Here is a 23,171-nt window from a genome sequence, read left to right on the forward strand (position 1 = left end):
AATATGAAGACAATCATTTTTGTTTGTTAATTGAGGCTCTATTAGTAAATTATTAGTAGAGTGCCACAAGTTTGTAATATATTTGTTGCTTCTAGAATTTATTACTATGGCACTGATTAACATAAATATGATTCTCAGTATAATGATAAATGTTATTACTTTTAATATTATCTTCCCATTAATAAAATCTTCAAATAAGTATTGCTGATCAATATATTTATATTGGGCCTTAATTGATTAATTAGTGGTATAATGTGGATTTTTTTATGTTGTGCCTTTATGTTGTGCCTTTATGTTGTGCCTTGGCAAATACAGTAGCTCTGAATGCATTAACTAAATGACTTAACCTAGAACTGCATAATTATTGGCAACCCCCTATCCATAGCAGCATTATAGCCTTCAGTCAATAACTTTTGCTGGGTACACATGTATAGGCAATATATCAGCCATTCTTGCAAATGGTCAATAAAACGCTAGCGGGTGTAGGCAAACTACACAACGACATGGTTTACAGACATAAAGCAACGATACCAGCTATATCTTCAGCTAAATTGGCACATTTGGCTGTGTGAATGGGTGGTCCGATGACCGACGATGTCACAGTGGGCGAGCAAATTAAAATACCGCCTACTGTAATCAGTCACTGTGCGAGACCGACACCTTGAATGGTAACTTTATATACTTACCAGATTTGGCCACTCTGTTTGTCGTAACATTGTGTACCAGGGTACCATTACCCCTCCATCCGTTCCTACTTATCCTATTGTTTTTCGTTCATCCACCCACCTCCTTTTAGTCTGTTAACTCTTATGAGTAGGGCCCTCCTTCCTCACGTACTCACCCTACCTCTTTACCCCACCAGTGCTCCTGCCCGGTTCTTCCCTTCCTCTACTTCATCTTCAGTCTCCTCGACAATTTCCACACCTACTTTAGAACTGATGCTGATTTTAGTTCTACCAGCTATACCCCTATTTATGCTGTATTTTATCAACACACCATGTATGTTACCTTGTAATTTGTTTTTTGTTTGCTATGTAAGGCGCTGCGGACACTTTTTGGCGCCTTATAAATAAACGTACTACTACTACTACTACATAGTATATCTCAGCTTCCAAGACAAATGTATTTTCTTGTAAATTGGGTTAAACTAGATTTTTAGTTAATACGATAAGCTTCTTTGGAAATATTTGTTATTTTCCAAAGGTAGTAAACAAGCCTGACAGACTGGCAGGGTTCTATGCAGTCAGCACCTATGCTAGTACAGCGCTCACAGAATTAGTGAAGGAAAACAATAAGGGGAAGCATTTTTCCGGTCAGTGATTGGGTCAGTCGTACTAGTCATTAGTAAAGCTTTCCATTTATTTGAAAGCAGCTCTAACATTGGAGCAAATTTTGCTGGTTATATCAAAAATATAATGTTATAAAATATATCATAGCCATTGCAGTCTACACTTATTGTCATTCAGGCCATAGTATACCTTTGTTTTAGATTTGAATGTTTGTAATGATTTATTCATTACATGACAAACTTACTTCTTTCCCCACGGAAGCTGTTTCTTGCACTGCACCACTGCTATACTCAATAATCAGCTTCTTCTCTATTTACTTTCACTTGCATGTGTTTAGAATTTTAAAGCTGTAGATCTGTCTAGTTTTTGACATACGCTGGCGTCGCTCCTTTCAGCTTCTAAGTTTAATTCCTTTTCAATGTTTCAATGCGGTACTTTCAGGGATAAATACAACATTTACAATATAGGAAAGTGCAACTTCAGAAAAGGAACAATTCATTCTCATTACAGGACTTTGTACTATCTGTGCTACTATTATTGTGATTTTAGACCAATAGACATTATTGGACTATCTAATTATAGCCAGGTTCTTTTTGACCGAATACATGGGATCCTGGATAAGTTTCCGGACCGATGTGTTATCACAGCAAAATGGGTCTCTAAAGGATGGTTATTCCCTACATGTGCCAGGTCTTGGGGCTAATTAGATGGCCCTTAGAGAAACCATTAGCCACAGTAATTCCCCTTGGCTGATTGGTTATCCCCTTATGAAGGATATTATAGTTATTATTGTTTTAGTTATTATTATTATTATTATTATTATCAATATCATCCAGAGCCATGCTTGCTTCAAAATCTTTATGCAAAAAATGTGTGGTGAATGCTGTACTGAAAGTTGAGTTTTTATTCTTTAACAATATGAATGTTAAAAAGAGCTGATGAGAGAGTTCCAGAGGATCGGAGCCATTTTGAAGAAGTCCAGTGTATGTCTATATCAGGTTGTGAGCAACAGGTCAAATGCATGCTTGTGTTCTGTCATAGAATGTCCAGGAAACTCACACATTTTATGGAATTCTGCCTCACTCACACAGTAGATTCAGTGGTGTTATTATTTTCCCGGTCTAGCAGGAGGGACCCAGATCAGTGGCACATCTGGCAGAGAGAAGACTGCTGTTGCATAGTTACAGCATTCTCTCTCTCCCAGACCAGCACATGCTGCTTTGTCTTAGGCTGCAGAGGGTTACAGGAGTTTTCTGCCCCTGAGCAGTAGTCTCCTCTCTCAAGTGTTGTTGTGGCGGATCAGACTGATTACCTTGCCAAACCACCCACTGCTTGATCTGCTCCCTGGCAGAGGTGGTCAAATCCACCCCCTCCATACATACATTGTACTTTTTAACAATATTTTTGCGGAGGGAATATGGCCACGCCTCCCTTATTCAGCCATATGCACCATTGCCACAGTCAATCACTATTTATGTCAGCCCTAATTAGACCACCGTCTTGTATCCCATCCACTTCCCCAATGAACTGGCTGCTCTGGAGGCTAGGTAATCATGCCATTGCAGAGGCTGAAGTGATGCAGATTGGTATATTTCTCTAAAAAGTTCAATAAAGGGGTACGTGATTTGGGACAGGTACATGGAGGTGAAGGACATTGCTGGGAGAGGGGTTTTAGAACTTGCAGATACAGATTGAAAAAAACAATTTAAAGGCATTTTTCTGGACCTTGATTGCTAGAAACACCTGAAATTGCTGGAAAAAACCCTTGCTGTAATTTCACCCCATTAATAATAGAGTGCAAATATCATCTTTGTGACACCTGTTAAGAACCTCTAGCCCTTATGGCCAGTAATAGCCTTATGTAGGGTACTGCGATCTCTGGTGCCACTTTTTGTGGGTCCAGAATGTTTTCCCACTTTTTTGCACACTTCTCCCAGGTCACTTCTCGCAATGACCGTTGCAAATTGATAGATCTCACAGTTCTTGAGTGCTTGCATTGCGACAATATATGCAAGTTTCATAATACAAACTCGCTTTCAGAAACTCACTCCTACTCCTGAATTGACCCCTTTGGGTCCTTCAGTTGCTTTGCTTGTTAAAGCACTCATGCATTCATATGATTTCACCAAAGTTCTGTAGGGCTGGGATAATTGTAGGCTAAAGAAATCACAGTAACAGGCCTTGTCTGATATTAGCTAAAGCTCTTCCAGAAACTGTAGACTTATGGGGGGAAATTCAATAGGATGAGAGATTCAGAAAGTGAGAGATTTGGGAAGAAATCTCCATTTATTTATTTTTAAGCGACAATTTACCCTGCAGAACCTGCTTGATTTTGAAGTGTAACTGATTGCCGCATTAAAAAAAACTGGAGATTTATCACCAAATCTCTCACTTTCTGAATCTCTCATCCTATTACATTTCACCCCATGATGTCTAGACTATAACAAAAAATTTGTATTCACACACACAGCCCTTTGTGTTTTTGTGTAATACGTCACAGTAATAGGAACATTTTTCTCATCAATGCTGGGTAAAAATTGACCTATCAAAATGACAGTAAATAGCACTTAAATCGCAAATGTAATTGTCTTCATTTATTGTAATTTGTCTTTCAATGACCCTTACAAGGTTTTTGTTAGAATAGCTGTTTGGATATTACAGGGTTTTCAATGTTCAGGATATTTTAGGTGCATCAGTATATGGACTGTAGCGTACAGAGGGGATACATTAGGTGTGCATTTAAAAGCCAATGTATTGACATCATTGGTACTGTGATTCCAGCAATTGTCTCGCTGCTATAAATCACATGGAACTATACCTGCTCCTACAGTTCCATCATTACATACGGTATTACAGTATTCCCATTTTATACAGCTAGTTGCTGAAATAACAGACTGGAAGCTACAGTACTTAGATCCATTGTACACAGTGACAAAAAGAGCATCATCCTTATATATACTGTATATACCCTAAATATTGTTATATGAATTGAGAATTCACTTTCATTCCATCATTTCTACTTCTGGGAAAGAATGCAAATAATGCTGGACCTCAGTCCTTTGTATGTACAAGATCTATATGCAAGACAAGACAATATTACCTTGCTTGTACAAACATTGGTTCATAATGGAATATGCCTTAATGGCCTTCATTTTGTTTTCAATACATTCCATGCGTAACTGTCTCCTTGATCTGGTAATGGCTCAGGTATTTGTGTGCGTGAAGAGCATGAAATGCTGAGAAATGGTACTTAATTTCGTGACTTATTTAAAGATTTTTGATTCTTAGTCTCTCTGTTCATTTCACATTATTACACATAATAATCTTCTCACTACTGTGCTTTACCTGCAAGTCAACGCCATGGTGAATGAGATAAGTAAGGCATTAGTTTTTAGACAATGAGCTGTTCTGTGGAGATAAGAGTCTAGGACAATACCAGGCAATGATAGTCAATTAATCCTTTTTCCTAAAGTGATGATCGCAAGGAATTTTCTTATTCTATTCCCTTATTATGTGAATAGCAAAATATTATTGTCGCTGCGCAATGTTTTAAAAAATGTTTTTCCTGTCTTTCACTTTTTCTGTTTTAGTTTTACGGAGAAGTGCCTGAAAACCGAATTGATGTTGTAGTAGCCAATCTAACAGTAACCGACAAGGACCAGCCGCACACAACTGCTTGGAACACGGTATACAGAATTGTCAGTGGTGACGCAACAGGACGATTTGCCATTAAGACAGATCCAAACAGTAATGATGGTTTGGTGACTGTTGTCAAAGTAAGTGAAATTTCTATGGTAAAAAGTACAGCGCTAATTACTTTCAAAGGCTCTGCAAATTTAAAGGACTGCAGAAACATTGTTTTAGTTTAACGACATGAAAAAAGTGTCAGCTAATCGCCAGATGATTTGTACAGATGTTTCACTGTACATCTTGCATACGAGTTGCAGTAAACGTGACTCGTTTGCCACAAATAGTGTCCCTATGCATGTCTGCAGGTTCTTACGGGATGCATGAACCTTACGCGTGCAGCATATAGTCGCTGCAGTGGCCACATAACGTTTGTGCAAGAGGAACAGTGTCACATCTAATAATAATAATAATAATATCTGTACTGCAAGCACCAGCAGTTTGGAGATCCATAGATATAAAATAATTAGAAGTTATTTTACTAGTTGATTGTAATTAGTAATATATTTATGGGGTGATCAACCTTACAGGAAAATAAAAAAATAAATGTTCTACAAAAAAAGATAGAAAACTCTTATCACAATGATTTATTAATAAAATATTGCAGTTAGCTAAGTAATACTGAGTTGCATGCAATAATGGCTACGGGGCAGATCTATGAAGTCTTGAAGATTGAGAAATTGTAGAGAGGTATAGTACCAACCAGTTGTCCTTTAAATGTCATTTTGCAAGTGCAGTCTGTAACATGGCAGTTAGGAGCATATTTAGGAACTTATTCAGATCGCTTTGGTCCCCCACACATTCATATGGGGGACCAATGTTCTGCCTATACACGTTCGCAGGTGCATTTTTACGCTTATGCCTGGTGCATGCGGCCACGGCAAACAGACTGTTCGCCGGGGGCACACACCCAAGGCTGCGGGAGTGGTACAGCGGTGGATAGTCGCACCCATGGGAACACCCAGCGTTTCATGGGTGCTCCCATGAAAACACTGGGCATTTCCACGCTTATCGCCAATGACGTGGGTGCCGAAGGAGGGGCAGCTGACATCACTGGATATCAGCTTCCCATCCAGTTCCTGTCGAGTGTGCACGCATATCTAATTGACCTGAGAGTCACTTTAGACTATAGAACTGGAAGCCCTGACTTTGGTTTTCATTCCCCTTGTACAGCTTTTGAGTTTTGGAAAAAAAAAATACTTTATATAACAAAAAAAATTGTTTTAATGTTGCATAATGTCATCATCGTAAGATGGCAATAACAGAAGGAGAATTGCATCTGTTTTTTGCCTAGAATGGCACCCTAATTATTATTCTTCAGTTCTTTAACCTGTATTTTCCGTTTGTTTGTAGCCAATCGACTTTGAGACCAATAGGATGTTTGTTCTTACGGTTGCTGCAGAAAACCAAGTGCCTTTAGTTAAAGGCATTCATCATCCGCCACAGTCAACAGCCACAGTCTCCATTACTATCATTGATGTCAATGAGAGTCCTTATTTTTCTCCAAACCCTAAACTGGTGCGGCAGGAAGAAGGTCTGCTACCTGGAAATATACTTGTCACATTCAATGCTCAAGATCCAGACCGTTATATGCAACAGACAATTAGGTAATGTCCAGGAGGGTGTCATTGACATTTTCATCAGTAAAATGATATCATTTAAAAAAAAAAGCATTGAATAGCTTTCTAAATGATTTTTGCCATCTTTTTTTGTATGCTCGTAGGTCTTTAACCACCTTGAACTGTTGTAAACTCAAAGAGAATTCCTTTTTTTCTCTTTTCTGTGTTGGAAATCATTTACAATCCATTCAGTATGCTGTATTCTCCTGCAGATGAACTAGTATTTGCTAATACCAATGTTAATTTTCGTTATTAGGTATGCAAAACTTTCAGATCCTGGAAACTGGCTTAAAATTGATTCTTTAAACGGACAAATTTCTACCATAGCTGTATTGGACAGGGAGTCCATGTATGTAAGAAACAACATGTACAATGCAACGTTTCTGGCCTCAGACAGTGGTATGTATTCATATATTATTATATATTAGCCCAATGCTAACCTTTTAGCTGAAAGGTTAATATGCAGCTTCCTTTCAGGAACAAAATGCCTTTAATTTGGCTTATTACATAAGAACTAATTAATTATATGTGAATTTAAGTTTTGTTTTTTTTGGGAACTAAAACTAGGAAGGGTAAACATTTTTTTTTTTTTTTCAATTTATTTTTTTACTGTTTCCATGGTAACTACAAATGCTTTTGATTGTTCTCTCGCTCTCTCTAATCAGATATTTGGCTTCGAAATGTTTTTCTTACTTTACATGACAATTCTTTATAATGTATTAATTACCGTATTTCTACGATAATAAGCCCTACCCTTATTTCTGCCCTACCCCGAAAATAAGCCCTACCTTAATGCCAAATTTGCCCAGTCCCTGCGCTAAACTACAATGCCTCCAGCTCTGGATGCTGTTGTTAAAGATTTAGCCCTGGCCCTTAGCAGCCCTGGTACCGCTGAAGCCTCTGCTGGCATCAGCGGTCCCAGGGATGCATTGCACATGTGACGTCACCACGCACCTCAAAGACTATGCGGTGTCTGTACACAGGCAGGAGCGGAGTGAAAGAGCGGCGGCAGGAAGGCTGAGTGGCTGAATTAAGGCAAAAGGAAAGCGGCAGTTGTGCTTAAAGTGTAAGGTGATCGAGGGGCATGATGGGGATAAAAGCAGGACTGAGGGGCATGATAGGCATAAAAGCAGGACCGATTGGCATGATGGGGATAATAGCAGGACTGGGGGAGCATAATGGTCATCAATGTTAATTCAAATAAGCCCACCCCAAAAATAAGCCCTATGGGGTTTTTTGGACTGGAAAAAAAAAATAAGACAGTGTCTTATTATCGGGGAAAAACGGTATTACTGTAACTAAATTGATACATTAATACTGTAAATATACATCCTACATTATGATAACATCTCATTAGACATGCACAGATTAGGGGAGATGTGCTATGAGGCATGTTTACATTGTCGTTATTGCTTTACACGTTTGCATTTAGATGTAATTATACTTAAAGTAAGTAATTACAGACTAATACACATTGAACATTGATATTATAAGAATATTTCTAAATAATAAAAGTACCCTAGATTAGCTATAGCAATGCTGCTCAGATCCATATTGCCCTTGTTATATGAGCTACTGTAACATGCTCACTGTGTAGTGCTCAGCACATGCCCCAAGTAATATAGGGTTGGGGGCACCGGCCTGGGAAACTGATTAGTTAGTGGAAGCTGGTTGCTTCCTCCTTTGAACCAGCTGCGTGTGCAGTGCTGTAGTTGGCAAATTACTTCTTCCACTATCTGCGTAAAGTCCCTGCCCCTCTTATCCCTATAGACCGTATTCATTATTATTTATTACCAGTTACTTATAACTTAACCACACATATTTCGCATCGCTTTACATAGAATGTTTGAACATTCACATCAGTCCCTGCCCCAATGGAGCTCACAATCTATATTCCCTACCACATGTACATGCACACACATTATAGGTTCTTTTGGGGGGGAGCCAATTAACCTACCAGTATTTTTTTGGATGGGGAGGAGGAAACTGGAGTACCCGGAGGAAACCCACGCAAGCATGGGGAGAATATACAAACTCCACACAATTAGAGCCATGGTGGGAGTTGAACCCATGACCTCAGTGCTGTGAGGCAGTGTTAGAGTCTAGATAGACTTTTCTTCTACTCACTCCTACATCTGCCCAATATTTCACTGCATCCTGCGTAGTCCTTGACCCCTATCCGTACATACATTCCAGTCTTTACAATGTTGACAGCTGTATACAAGCTAGCCAAGGGTGACTACTATCTACGGGGGGGGGGGGGGGGGGGGGGGTAGTCCAGTCCAGCCATGCCTTTCTGCACCCCTGATAGGGGCTGTATTTTGAATTGGGAGCAAAGAAGAAAAGATCAAGTAACTTTGCACCTGGACCAACCATGTTGCAATGCAAAGGGTGTAAATACTTTTTTTATTCTTTTATTCTTGCTTTGCAGGGTAAGGAAAGGCTGCTAATACTTGTAGCCCACAAGTGTTTTACAATTTTATTTATACTGAAAATCTCCCCTCCTAAATCTAAATAAATCTGCACATTTTAAATCTGCCCCACCTGTAGACTTAAATCAGTCCCATAATTCATCTTTGTGTGAAGTCATTGCAGCAGACGCTACAGGCCGTTGGGCTGCCACTCAGCTCTGCTTCAGCCATCCTCTGTCAGTTTGTGTACACTATGCTATATAACGAACAACATAGTTGAGGCAAAGTGTATGACGTGTGTCAGTGTACAAATGGCAGTTACAGTGTAAGTCTCTGCTTGTGTGCAAGATATACCATATATTGCTGCCTACATGCCTGTTAAATCCATCCATCAGGAGTGATGGGAACTTAGTAAACATGTTGATTGTGTCTGTTTGCATTGGGGTTACGTGTAAATGTGTTATAGCTTCCTCATTGTCACAAATTTCAATCATCTTTCTCCCATCTCTTTAAATGAAGTGTCAATGTATGACATGTATGTTTCAATGAACAGACTGGATGAAGCAAAGCGAATTGGATAAAACAAGTCTCAATTTTAAAAATAACTATTTCATACTTTCTTTGTGTATACAATATTCCATTTACAGCATAGGCACTCACATCCAATATAAATGCACACATCACAAGCACCTAACAATGCAGACAATAATGGACCCACCTGTGTTTTGCTGTACGCGGCATGCTCTTTCTCTCCTAGCAGTGTCACCTTCTTCCCTAATCAATAGTAAAGACAATGGGAACCGTGCTCCTTTTGGTCCAGAGGAAAGAAACAGCCTTCCTTTTACTATTGATGTAGTGCTTCTTTGTAACACAATTGCTTGCCATTTATTTTATTAAAGTCTTTTTAATCATGTGTTCTGTAAGGAATACAGTTTCTATTTTCTATACACAAGCTCCTTAATAGGTGTAAACTTGTAAGGTCTGCAAGGTGAGACTGTTCCAATACCTGAATTCAGCCTTTGTCAGTCAAATGCTCAATGGTACCAGCTCGGAGAATTTACATAAGCATTGTTGGAAATATTGTTTATCTTTGTAAAAGCTTTATAGTTTTCTTGTTATCTCCAGGTGTCTAAAGGGGCATAAACACGTTGAGATGTGTATTCCCCTCCGTGCAGAGCATTCTAGGGAAGGACGACTTCCCTTGAACGTCCCCGCGGCTAGATTGCCCATACACACGTAGCCGGTGATCTGTGCTAACCAGTGTTCTGGTTAGCACAAGCCAGTGATTTGACTAGAACTTGACTACAGGTAGTCAAGATCCAGTCAGGTCACACGCAGAACCGCGTATCACCATCACTCGGGGTCATACACACGGAGCGATCGTGGCTAATTTCTAAGCAATCTAGTCAGATCACTTAGAAAACGGGCAAAAAATTGTCCTGCGTGTATGCCCCTTAACACAGTGGCATATCTTGTCATTAAAGTTGGTTGTTATTTCTGACTATACTAATTTAATTACCTTTTTATTAGGTATTCCTCCAATGAGTGGCACAGGAACATTACAGATATATTTGCTGGACGTGAATGATAACGCCCCTCAGGTCTTTCCAAAAGAAGTAGACATTTGTGAGCGGCCAGAACCAAATGCAATTAACATTACAGCGGTAGATGCGGACATCGGCCCCAATGCAGGACCTTTCATCTTTGAACTGCCATACAGCCCAATGGACATCAGGAAAAACTGGACTATCACCCGTATCAATGGTAAAATATATGTTCCTTTGCATAAAAATTACTTTGTTATTCCAAGTGCTGTATAAACCTATTACTATCTTTCCAAAGGAGACTAAGGGGGATATTTATCAGCGCTTGGGGAGAGGTAACGTGGAGAGAGATAAACTTCCAACCAATCAGCTCATAACTGACAATTTTTAAACGCAGCCTGTATCATGATAAATACAGTAGAATCTGACTGGTTATATCTCTCCACTTTATCTGTAACCACACTAAAATATCCTCCTAAAAAAATAAAAGCGGCCTTATATATAAAAAAAAGCTGTTAATTACAATCTTTTATATAATCTCCCAGAACTGTCAGTCTGTGAGTGTGTGTATAACGCTGGGCGGAGTTTGGGCGGAGTCATACACACACAGAGTGAGCCTACTGCAGGGTGCCAGAGAATGGACCATAAAAGCACGGCCACATAGTCTAAAAGCAGGGCGCCGCACAAAGGGATTCAAAATGAACATTTAGCAGTGCATCTTTACATTACCGCAAGGCGAGCCGCGCGGACGTCCCGTGACATCACCATATGGAGCCATGCCCTCTCAACCATCAGGGGCATGCCTCCAGAAACAGCCCACACACCACTATGCTGGCTCCGGTCACTGGGAAGAGACTCGGACTCGCCCCCACCCGTCCTCTCGGACAGCGCTGCTACGCTTACCGTTCACCCAGTGGGAGGAGCCGCTGAGTGTCGCCCACCTCACTTGTTACATTGTTAAGCCATATAAATAATCATTTTGGCCAACACTTCCAATTATTTGCAGCCATCTGTAGTCTAAACCAGTGGTTCTCCACCTCGGCCCTCAAGGACCACCAACAGTGCACGTTTCCAGGTCACCTGGCAGGTGAACAGGTGCACTCATTAGCCACTGACACATTTTAAAAGATCACAGGTGGAGCTAATTATTTCACCTTTGATTGTGTGTGGAGACCTGGAAAATGTGCACTGTTGGGGGTCCTTGAGTACTGAGGTTGAGAACCACTGGTCTAAACTAGTGGTAGCCAACTCCAGTCCTCAAGAGCTACCAACAGTTCACATTTTCCAGACAACCTAGCTGCTGCACAGGTGCACTCATTGCTCACTAACACATTTTAAAAGATCCACAGTTGGAGCTAATTACTTCACTTGTGATTCTGTGAGGAGATCTGGAAAACATTAACTGTTGGTAACTCTCGAGGACTGGAGTTGGCTACCCCAGGTCTAAACCAACCATAAGTGATCCATGCGTGGACACCTATAAAAGTAGAACATCAGACACTTATGAATGATAACAATTCATTGAAAATAATGTCATGGAAGTAGTAAACTTTCAGTATATACAAGTCCAACCTTCAAGCACCAAACTGTAACTGGTTCCACTGCAAAGTAATTAGATGCACAGTCATTAACCTGATCTATTGACATACCACTTTTGTTTCCACTGCTAGGCTGACACTGAGTACTTCAATTAAATTGATGTTCCCTTCCCCAATGTTGTTCATGCTTTTTGTTTGTCAAAATATCTTTTTATAGAAAGGACAGCGTTTTAAAAATCACTTATGTCCTTTATCATCTTTCTGTATACAGCTGTTTTTCTTTTTGATACACTAGCTAGCAGCAACATGGGAGAAAACACATTTTGACACCGCTAACTGTTCAAGATATAAAGTGTTCTAACAAAACACGCTTGGTGTAGTCGCATCTGTGAACAAAATACACAGCAAACACAATTGTGATTCATCCTGTGCTGAATCGGGGTTGAATACAAGGAATCAGTAAAGTGTGTGATTTTTAACACTGCCTTTGTCTACTAGACTAGTTTTATTAATACCAGAACCTGCTGCTACAATTTCACTTCTTGCACTAGCTGTTAATGTTACAAATAGTAATAATAATGTTTGTTCTGTTACCCATGTTTTATAGAAATTGTAGACTGTGTAAAATCATCTACTATTGTTCCTTTTATAGAAAACAACATTTTAAGAGCAAAACTATTTTTACTGTTTTTTTTTTCTTTTTCTGCAAAATATATTGCTGAGGTTTATATAGAAATGTGACCTGCATTTTCTAAGGAAATATTATAGCTAATAAAAAAGTTGTTGCTGTACAAACAGACTTTATAAATTTTACCGATATATTTTATGTACCAAAGTTTCAGTGTAGTATAAATCACAAAATTATTTTCTATATATACGGCACACAGCAAAATCGCCATAGCGAGGGATGTGGTTCTATATTAGAACATTAGTGTAGACTTTCTATTTTGTGTAATTTTATTACTGCTTTTCTTTGATATGTATGTACTGTATATAGAATGTAGATAAAAACACTGTTGAGTTACATGTATGGATATTTATTCTAAATTAGTAGTAGAAGGTAGTGTTTCCCAACTGAGATGTCCCAGAACCCTAGGGTGTCACTGGGCACATGTAGGGGTTCCACCTAGTTGGTCCAATGAAAAATCAAATACAGATGGAGCGCCTTTCAGCCAGCACCGGGGCTTGCCAGAATTCCCCCACTGGCGATCGTCGGTGGAGAGGCGCTCCATCTGACTGGGATGCGCAAGAGTCTCACACGCACATGGGGGTGTGTGTGTGTGCGGGGAGGCAGTGGGGACCGGCGGACAGCAACGGGAGGCGGTGGGGACCAGCGGACAGCGACGGGAGGCGGTGGGGAACGACGGTAGCTCCGTCGGAAGGGGATGCGCGAGCGTCTTGTGCGTGCGCGTCCTCTTCCGGCGGCTGGGGGGGGCTGGTCGGTTGTCAATCCGACCGCCAGACCCCCGCTGAATGAGGCCGGCTCCATCTGTATATATAGCAGAGTTTCCCATACACTGTGTTCAAGGCACCCCAACAGTCCAGGTTTTAAATATATACATACTTGGCCACAGACGACTTTATTAGTTCCGCAGTCAATTTGATATAACCATCTGTGCTGAGCCACGAACATAGTCTTCCTCTCAGTAATTCTGTGGAAGGATACTACAGGTCACCATATTACTCCAGCTTCTGCATAGCATGGCTGATAACTAGAGACAGGATTATATGCATTTGCATATTTGCATATGCATTCTCATATTTTGCGCATTCTCACTTGTTATTGCATATTTTACCTAAAATCTAGTGATGGTGCATATTTTAGGACCCACCACCTTTCCACCCACGAATCACAGCACTGATTTGCCCTCCTGCTGGCCAGGTAGTGGTAGAGTGTGCAGGCCGAGCCAATATGTGCGCAGTATGGGGGACATTGCTCTAGGCTGCCAATCTATTTTAATAAAAGTCAGTCGGGGCGGCTTATGCCACAAAGCTCCTGAACAATTGCCTGCCCCTGGCCTGGGACTATGCACCAAGAGAGAGACTTCTGCAGCAGAGGAGGTGGGCGGAAGGATTGTAACATCACGCGGTGCGGAGAAAACTCCGGGTCACAGTGAGTATGCGGCGCAGGGAGAAAGCCTTCCACTGCGCCGCTTTCACATGCTATGCTGACATTTGATCCATCTGCGCTGGAGATGAGGGTCTGTGTAGTTGATAACAGAAGAGCCTAGGATGCTGCAGTCTGCTGTAGCAGCCTGGAGGAAAAAAAATCCTGTGTACAGCCTTAAACATCTGCAGGTGCTGTGGGCCTATTTTTGAGGTTTATTTGCAACTAATAGGATGCTGATTTTTAAATAAATAAGTTAAAAATGACTTTTTTTTCATTATTCAATGTAGCATATTTTAACACTTTTCATGCATATTTTAAGTATTTTTCATGCATATTTGCATGCATATTTAAAGCTTTTTATATTGCATATAATCCTGTCTCTACTGATAACAAAGGATGAATCTACAGTACCAGTAAGATAAATATTTGCAAATGGTAGCTTTTTTGTGTATGGAAACTGTTGGGTGTGTTGGGCATCCTTCTGACCAGAGCGACGTATGCTGAATAGGATAGGACATGAGCAGGGATAGTGGCGCTATGTTTGTAAAATGCGTACTCATTGCAATTATAGTAAACATATTCATTTGAGAATTCTATTTGAATCTAATGAATGTGATATTTTCCTACCATACTTAATTTAGTTTAGCTGTAATCTACTGATGATTCTAATTGCAGGGCAGACATCTTTCATGTCTGCTGTTAAGTGTTGTTTACTAGTTTTATCCTTTATCTTAAAAGAATAAACAATTTTCCTACATCCACTAAAGATTATCTGTGAGGGGCTGTGTGAATTGAATCCAGGAATGCTTCATGGATATAGATCAGGGAGTACAGTAGGCAGTATCCATATTTCCGAATTTAATCAGGGTATATATCACTAGCAAGCCCACTCGAAGCAAGAGCTCCAAAAGCTGGTCTGCTACCTTCTGTGTTTCTGCATGTGTGAGAAAGAGATGAAGTCTCACTCTCGGCCAGCAGATGGCAGTGTTTCGGAGACTCACAAACACTAGATTATGAATAGATGATAGGCTAGAAAGTGTCAACACCAAAAGGTTGACACAAGCAAAATGTCTTCATGGAAAAGATTGTAATGTGTTTTTTACATTATTTTTTTTTGAAGTGTCAATGTTGACACCTGATTTTGTAGCACATACCCCCAATCAAAGTCGTTAAAGTATGAGAAAGTGTTGACCGTTTGCTTATGTCGACCTCAACCTTTTGTCAATGCTGACCTTGTACATGCTGACCGTTAGATGTCGACCTATTGACTGTTGACTCAGAGGGCTCAGTTCGCCTACTGCACCGTGTGTTCTGTGACTCCTGTCTGCATAGATAAAACAGTTGCTGAAGTCCCTGTATGTGCCTCCAATTACATTGAACCTCAACCTTTTTTATTTGTTCCAAATACAGCTCATCAGATTCTCAGTTCCCTAATGGGAGGGGGGGGGGGGGCAGCATTGTCTTTACAGCCTGAAAGTTTCTTTAAAACCATAGAAATTGGTGGTAACAGCAGGTTTTGTTATTGTTTTTTTAATTGCTTTGTTTAACAATAATACAAACCAAACATTCCCATGTTAAATACCGTTAATCAAATTGTGCTATCATTTGCAAATAAAATGTCATAAACAGCAGGCTTCCAATGTGCTTATTTGTTTCTCAGTGTTGGTAGTAGTTTAAATATCCAGGTGGATAATTGGGTTTAGTCATGTGATATCCTGTAGGGAAAGTGTCTGGCGCACGCAGGTTTACATGCATTAACCCATTCACTTCCAGTTGTTTTCTACTGGCAATACACAATACAAAGAGGCACCTGCAAATCCTAGAAATGATCCTGAGTCACTATATGATATCATTGTATGTCTTGTTATTGGAGTGATATTTTCTTGATGAACGCAGCTGGGAGCAATACAGTTGGCTAGATATGCTGCATGATGACAGACAATGGGCCATTTTAGACCTAACTGAATACAACTTGCAGTTTGTGTGTTCCCAATTGCCATATTAGACAAAAACTTGCCATCCATGTATGGAACTTGGCGTTGTTGTCAATTTTTTTCCACTGATACACACTTGTCTTCGAGTGCTGTTTGTTTAATATGAATAATTTAGTATAAATAATTTGTACAGATGGAGCTGGCCTCGCTCTTGCAGGGGATGGTGGAAGAATCGCCACCCGCCATCCCCCACCAGCCGCCATCTGATCTGCGAAAGGGGACGCACGTGCACGAGATGCGCGCGCGTCCCCTTCCGACGGTGCTTCCCCCGGGTCCCCGCTGGCTTGCCGGCGGTCACCCGGGGTCCCCAACGCCTCCACGCTCTCCCACCTAACCCTGTCCGTCTCCCTGAAGCGGAGACAATCTGGCGATTCGCCAGAAAGAGGGAGGCTGGCTCCATCTGTACGTGACTACACTCAAAACCCTATATACTGCAATACAAGGCTAACACTGCTCCTCACCTTTATGGGGGAATCCAAGTGTTTTGCGTGTGGGCAGCCACAAGATGGCGCCCAGTGGAGCAATTCAAGAGTTGCCCCATTCAGCTGCGAACAGCCGCTGGTGCTGACATCACTGTTATGTTGCTCTGTAATTTTGCCATGCTGGGAACTAGTTACATATAAAGTGGGGCTAAGATCATTGCAATGGCTTTCCAAATATTCATTGTATCTATGAATACTGTACCATAAGGTAATTGTTAACCAGAATGTGTTTTTCTAGGTGACCACGCCCAGCTAAGTCTGAAGATTGGATCTCTCGATGATGGCATCTATAACATTCCGATTCAAATCACAGATTCAGGAAACCCCTCAATGTCTAACACGTCATACCTTCGGGTGAAAGTCTGCTCCTGCGACATAAATGGATACTGTAGCGGTGTCTCTCCCATCATTGGGACTGGACTAGGGACGGGAGCTATTATTGCAATTCTTCTGTGCATCATCATATTGCTCAGTAAGTTCTCTCCTCACAACAGTAAAATGTACATTTTTTGTATATTGGCCAGAAAAATTATTATAGTAACATTTGAAATATTAAATAAGCAAAATATTTCTCTAGCTGCTACTGTAAACTACAACTGATTCCATGCTCTGGTGATCAACTCATTGGGTCTAATTCAGACCTAGTCGCTACTCTGCGATCAGTCCTAAATCGAGCCCATAATCACAATGACAAGAAGACAAGGCATACCGTACCCTTTATTTTGTAATAAAGACATTTTAATACTCTGCTTATTTTCACAATTACAATAATGGTTGAAGGATATTTGTGTTTGCACAACCACCTATGCATTTTATTGTCCCAGTATTAGTGCAAGTATAGATTGGGGCATCCTGTACATTATTATTTTTATTAATATTAGTATTAGTATTAAGAACAGCTACTTATATAGTGCACACATATTTTGCAGCACTTCACATCAGTCCTTGCCCCAGTGGAGCTTTCAATCTATATTCCCTACCACATGTACACGCACACACATTCATTCTAGGGTTAATTTTAGTTGGGAGCCAATTAACCTACCAGTATATTTTTGGATTGTGGGAGGAAACCGGAGTACCCGGAGGAAACCCACGCATGTATGGGGAGAATATACAAACTCAGCACAGTTAGGGCCAATCAAACCCATGACCTCAGTCCGTGTACTTTTCAATAGTAGCACAGTATCTTTCCATACATATGCCACTGTGACATTGAAATGTGCCCCTTCACCCACACATCCGCCTTTCAAACATATTATTGATACCTGGACAACATGATTGAGCTGCTATATTTAAAGTTTGATTGACTCCTTTGTATTTCGTTTTGCTTCTTAGTTGTTTTTGCAGGAGATACAGAACATGATGCTTATTGGTGTCATTATCTTCAGCCCTTTTTTGTGTGATTTATCTGTATTCGCCGATAGGATTGACAAGAAAATCAATAGGATTGACTTGCATTTCTTGCTAAAGCCAGCATTTAGCAGGCTGCCTAAATCTTTCATACTATTGTATAGTGTTTCACATAAATGTAAAATAAAAGATACTGACTCAATAAATTATAATTTGGTCTTGTTCTCAGATTTTACCAGGACGAGAATACTAATCATAAACATTGATTAATATATGAATACCTTTTTTCAATTCTTCTGCATGCCTGCATTTAACAAGATGGTTTGTGTATAGTACTAATTGGATGCTGTAAAAGACATGATTCTCAGCTAGATATTCCAAGATTGAAAACGAGGCTCGGGCTTACTTATACTGTACATCAAGTGGGCTATGGAATGCGTTGCCGCTAGAATAAGTCACAAATGTAGTATGGTTCTAAATAACAATCCACAAGACACATAGGCCCTTATTCTGATTGATGCGTACTTTTCCGCATACTTTCGGATAGCGTCTTTACGGCGTCTGCGCATGCGTGGAGAACGCCACGCGCATGTGCCACGCATTGACTCCGTACCTGTTCGTGCAAATCCCGTACAAAACTGTGCCCCGCAATCAGTCTTGAAATATGGGCGTATTATGGGCGTCATGCGGAATGAGACATGGGCGTAGTTTCAAAGTGGGAAAAACTGGGAGGAAACATGGGCGGACACGGGGGAGTACACTTATGTTGGGGGGCGTACATTCGGATAGCACTCCGAATGCACGCGACCAAAACCGATAGAAATGTGCGGTGTCCATAAGTCAAGTATTGCTTTGCGGAAACCACTCGGTCTTGCGGTAGCCGAACGGAACGCCTAATGACTACAAGCATTAACACCTGAACCCAATACAATCGACTCCTTTACTCATTACTCACTAATAGGACGCTTGTCAGTGCTTTAATTGAAACCATTGCACTTCAATTGCTGTAAGGGTTAATGTGTGCAATGCATGTGTTAGGCATGCTTGTAAGGATATATTGGCATCTAATTGATTCCAATTCCAAACAGGCATTTTTGTATGAGGATAGGTAATTGAATAAGTGGGTCATGTGATGTATTGCAGAATAGACATAATAGTTTGTAGTTTGGCGTAAATACACCGCTTCCGTGCGGAAGCACCGCTTGCCATCCGTTTGGATGCGGGATTCCCGTGCATACTCTGTAATACCGTGCAGAATCGGAGTGTTTCACCCGCACACGTATGGTTTGTATTTCGTCCGTAAACACGCCCTGTTCTTAAAGAGTGAGTCCGTCCGAATGCGGAGGACACGTGGGCGTTTCTACGGACGATGGCCGCACGCGGCAGCACACCGTGGCGTGCGGACCGCACCGTAAGAATTCGGGAATATCCGCACCGATCAGAATAAGGGCCATAAATATTCTATCAGTACTGTGTTTTCCTCTAGAACCCCTCTAGCTTGCTAGATTGGGGATGGAGAATCTTTTTAAATCTATGTCATATGTATTAGGGAACATTGTTTTGAGCTTGTGCTGTAATAAACTGAATTATGGATTTGTTTATTTTGAAAGTATCATTTGCATAGAATGTCATACTAAAAAACAATCTTCCCAGAATAAATGAAAAGCATAATACAGTATAAAGTATGAACCTTGTAATGTATACGAATCTATGTAATTGTCTGGTCCAAATGTAATAGACAGCGAGTTGGGAGATTTCGTTAAAGCAAAAGCAGATTTGTTTTGCCTTTTTTTATATATATATATAATTATGTCTTAAATTTCAAGATTACATAGTGAAAATGTTACTGCTGCCAGCAAGTGTTAAGTTTGGACAGACAATTTACAAATAGACAGATCATTATAAATTACAATGAATGTTCATATTTCTATGACATTTGAGACTCTGGGCCTGATTCAAAATTATATGGTAACTTGATGATAGCGCACATCTCTGGTGGCTTGAGAGATAAACATGCGCAGATGCTGGGCTGCTTATGTGCTGATCTCTTTCTTGCAATGCTAAGGATGCCAGTCTGATTGATAGGCAGGACATGCTTGTGGGGCAAGGTGGCGGCAGAGAGTTTGAACAAGGAGGACATGTCTGCCTGTTTCGGATGTGAGCTGAGGCCACAGTGTGTATCTCCCAAAGTTGAGTTATTGTCCTCTGCAGAGCTCATTGGTCACACAGTTGGATCCCACGTTGCAGCATTAGATCATAGAAAACTGCAGTGGACGTCTTAATAAATTTGCATAATTTTGTACAGCTGCTGTGTCCAAAAATGCAGCAAATGTGTTAATATCATCCACCTCTGAATAAGCTCCTCTGTCACAAAATACTTGTCTTTTATTTATACTGGAGGCAGCCATTTTTCATAAGAGTACATTCTGTCAAAAGATATGACGTCATCTTGATCAATTTGTGCACAATGACTGGTTACACATTTTGTAGGGCGCACTTTAAATGTAAGTCCTGAAAACACACTGCAATAGACGGCTTCAGCTGTATAATGAATGTGTCTCATGCAGAAGTTGTAATTCCACGAAATAAAATTACAAGTTGAGAATTTGTGTTGTTCTAAACCGGCCGCATAAATTATTTAGAGGCTCTCCGATTGTTTTCGTGTTGCACAGATTTGTTTTAGTTGGCAAAACTAATGTCAAATACAAATTGATTTACTTGTTCAAGTTAAAGTATATTAATATTTAAAGGCCTTAGTAAAACTAATTGCCTTACTTAATTTGTCTACAAGAGAAATCAGATATGTTTAAAGTAAGATTTGGAAATAATTGGGTGAAAATTCCATTATGGGCTTGAGCCAACTATCGCATTACTATTAGTCTGCTTTTGTACCGTGCACACTAATGAATTTGCTGGTGCCTTAGTCACAAACTGCAATCATTATGTTTGCTACTTTAACTACAGATCTTTCTGTATTTGACTGATTATTATGACTTTTTCCCACTGCAGCGCTAGTATTAATGTTTGTCGTATGGATGAAGCGTCGAGACAAGGAGAGACAAGCCAAACAGCTCCTCATTGACCCAGAGGACGATGTGCGAGATAACATCTTGAAGTATGATGAAGAAGGTGGAGGCGAGGAAGACCAGGTAATGCTTCGTTTATATTTTCTTTCATTGAGAACATTTAACCTGTGACCAAACTACAGGTTGCAAACCAACTGTATGCAATGACTACAGATATATATTTTCCACATTATGGTTACAATAGATTTACAGGTATTCTACTTTAAATATTTTTAGTACATTCATCTGCAATTTGCATTTTCTGGCCTGGGGAGGGAAGACCTGCATTCCCTTTGTGTTGTGTACACATTGCAGTATAGGAAACGCAGCATATCAGGGTGTAAGCGATTGTATGCTCCCACTATGCCTTTCCCTGTAATGGGAGTACGCTGCTACACACAACGAAGATGTAGCAGGACACATCTGTACACACAAACACTGTGTGTAATGCAGTATTTATAATTAAAACTATAGATGGCCTATAGTATTGGTTGTAGGGGAGAGAGTATTAAAAAGTTTCTGCATAGAAATGTGAAAGTATCACATACGCTGTATAGGAAATAAGACAGATAATAGACAGCATACAGGTTTTTACAGCAGGCAATTCACAGGATTCACAAGTGGATGCATCAATCCAGAGGTCCATAGCCCCACACCCCAAGCCTATTGCCTGGCCACTAACTGGCATTGGAAACTAACCCTCTGCCCTGAACAGATATTTAAGAGAAAACCACAGGTGTTGTTAATTAGTCCAACTAGCATTCTCATCAGATAGGAGAAAACTGGACTGGATCTAATCAGTCTTCCCGCTGCTCTAAACCTGAGATCCTGCTGTTACATAGGACATAGAAACATAGAATTTGACAGCAGATAGGAACCTGTTACCTCAAATCATATTTCATCCTTATTTATTTGTAAGGATAGCAATATGCCTATAAATACGTTCTGTGGAACTATACTGTCCCTTCCACAGAACATATTTATTTCATAAAATAAAAAGTGGTCAGAAAAAAAATTAAATATACCAAACTTTACCTACAATATATAATATAGCTAGTAGGAGACATAACTGAGATTTCAAAATACATATTATCCCACCAAGCAGCCCCCGGGAATCAACCGGAGTACCCGGAGAAAACCAACGCATGCATGGGGAGAATATACAAACTAATTTGAAGTATCTGTCCTGACATCTAGTTTGGTTGCTCAGTTCCATGTGCAACTAAATGACAGTAGATGTCTAGACTACTTCTATGTTCTCTGTACTTTGTGGGGTCTTTCATTGACTGAGAGCCTAATTAAGCTTTATTTCTGCAGTCCGCAGCTCAGTTCCCGATGGTGGGGGAATGGCATACACACCAGATCCGTTCTACGCATGTGCCAGATGGGTCCTGTGATCGCTTCTGCCTGATTGACAGGCAGAGGTGTTTGCAGGGAAGGACAGGACAGGGGTGCTACTTTTCTGGAACAGGGGCATGTTGCCCAGATTTTATAGAAGTGGTCACGGCACAGTTTCGTTGGCCTTGCAAGCACCTCCTCCTACATACATTGTTTAAGGATCAGATATGCAAGCATCTTATCATATACAATCGTTACTAAATTAGGCCTCAAAACTGTACTAGTTAAATGGGCACACTGACTATTATATTACCATATCTTATTTAATAAGGCTGTAGAGGTTTATATGGAAAGAATACAGTGCATATTCTGTAAGGCATCTGAGTAAATGACATGACATTATAGTAAAATATATCAGGTTAAGTTGATGACAGATTTTATAACTCAGTACGGCTGTGTTCCTTCACATGTAAAAGCAAATGTTACATTTTGTAGAGTGAAAAACACAACTTCCTTTTTTCACACATATTAAATGAGTTAATTTTCTTTCCCTTAAGGTGTTGATTGCGTCAGATACTACCGAGGTGTTTTATCACCTAAACTGGCACCTTCAATGAATACTGAATTTCAATATTTCCATTATTCCTGAAATTTACTAATGGCAAAAGCGTAACTTAACATCGGCTGTATGTCTGCACTTGGTTGTGTAAAAAAATGCGTATAAAAGCTGAGTGTAAATGTTTT

At 40.2% G+C, this 23,171-nt stretch overlaps 1 protein-coding gene across 1 annotated transcript in view; it reads left to right on the plus strand.

Moving 5' to 3' along the window:
* Positions 1 to 23,171, plus strand: part of CDH2 (cadherin 2) — a 259,251-nt gene that overhangs the window by 220,589 nt on the left and 15,491 nt on the right. The window contains exons 9-14 of the mRNA XM_083187475.1: positions 4,880 to 5,065; positions 6,330 to 6,583; positions 6,852 to 6,994; positions 10,537 to 10,770; positions 16,913 to 17,146; positions 21,034 to 21,173. Coding sequence (XP_083043601.1) covers positions 4,880 to 5,065; positions 6,330 to 6,583; positions 6,852 to 6,994; positions 10,537 to 10,770; positions 16,913 to 17,146; positions 21,034 to 21,173 — 1,191 coding nt within the window. The remainder of the gene's footprint in view (positions 1 to 4,879; positions 5,066 to 6,329; positions 6,584 to 6,851; positions 6,995 to 10,536; positions 10,771 to 16,912; positions 17,147 to 21,033; positions 21,174 to 23,171) is intronic.

Source organism: Crinia signifera, chromosome 5, assembly GCF_055691185.1.
Source record: "Crinia signifera chromosome 5, ASM5569118v1, whole genome shotgun sequence".
Lineage (NCBI taxonomy): Eukaryota > Metazoa > Chordata > Amphibia > Anura > Myobatrachidae > Crinia > Crinia signifera.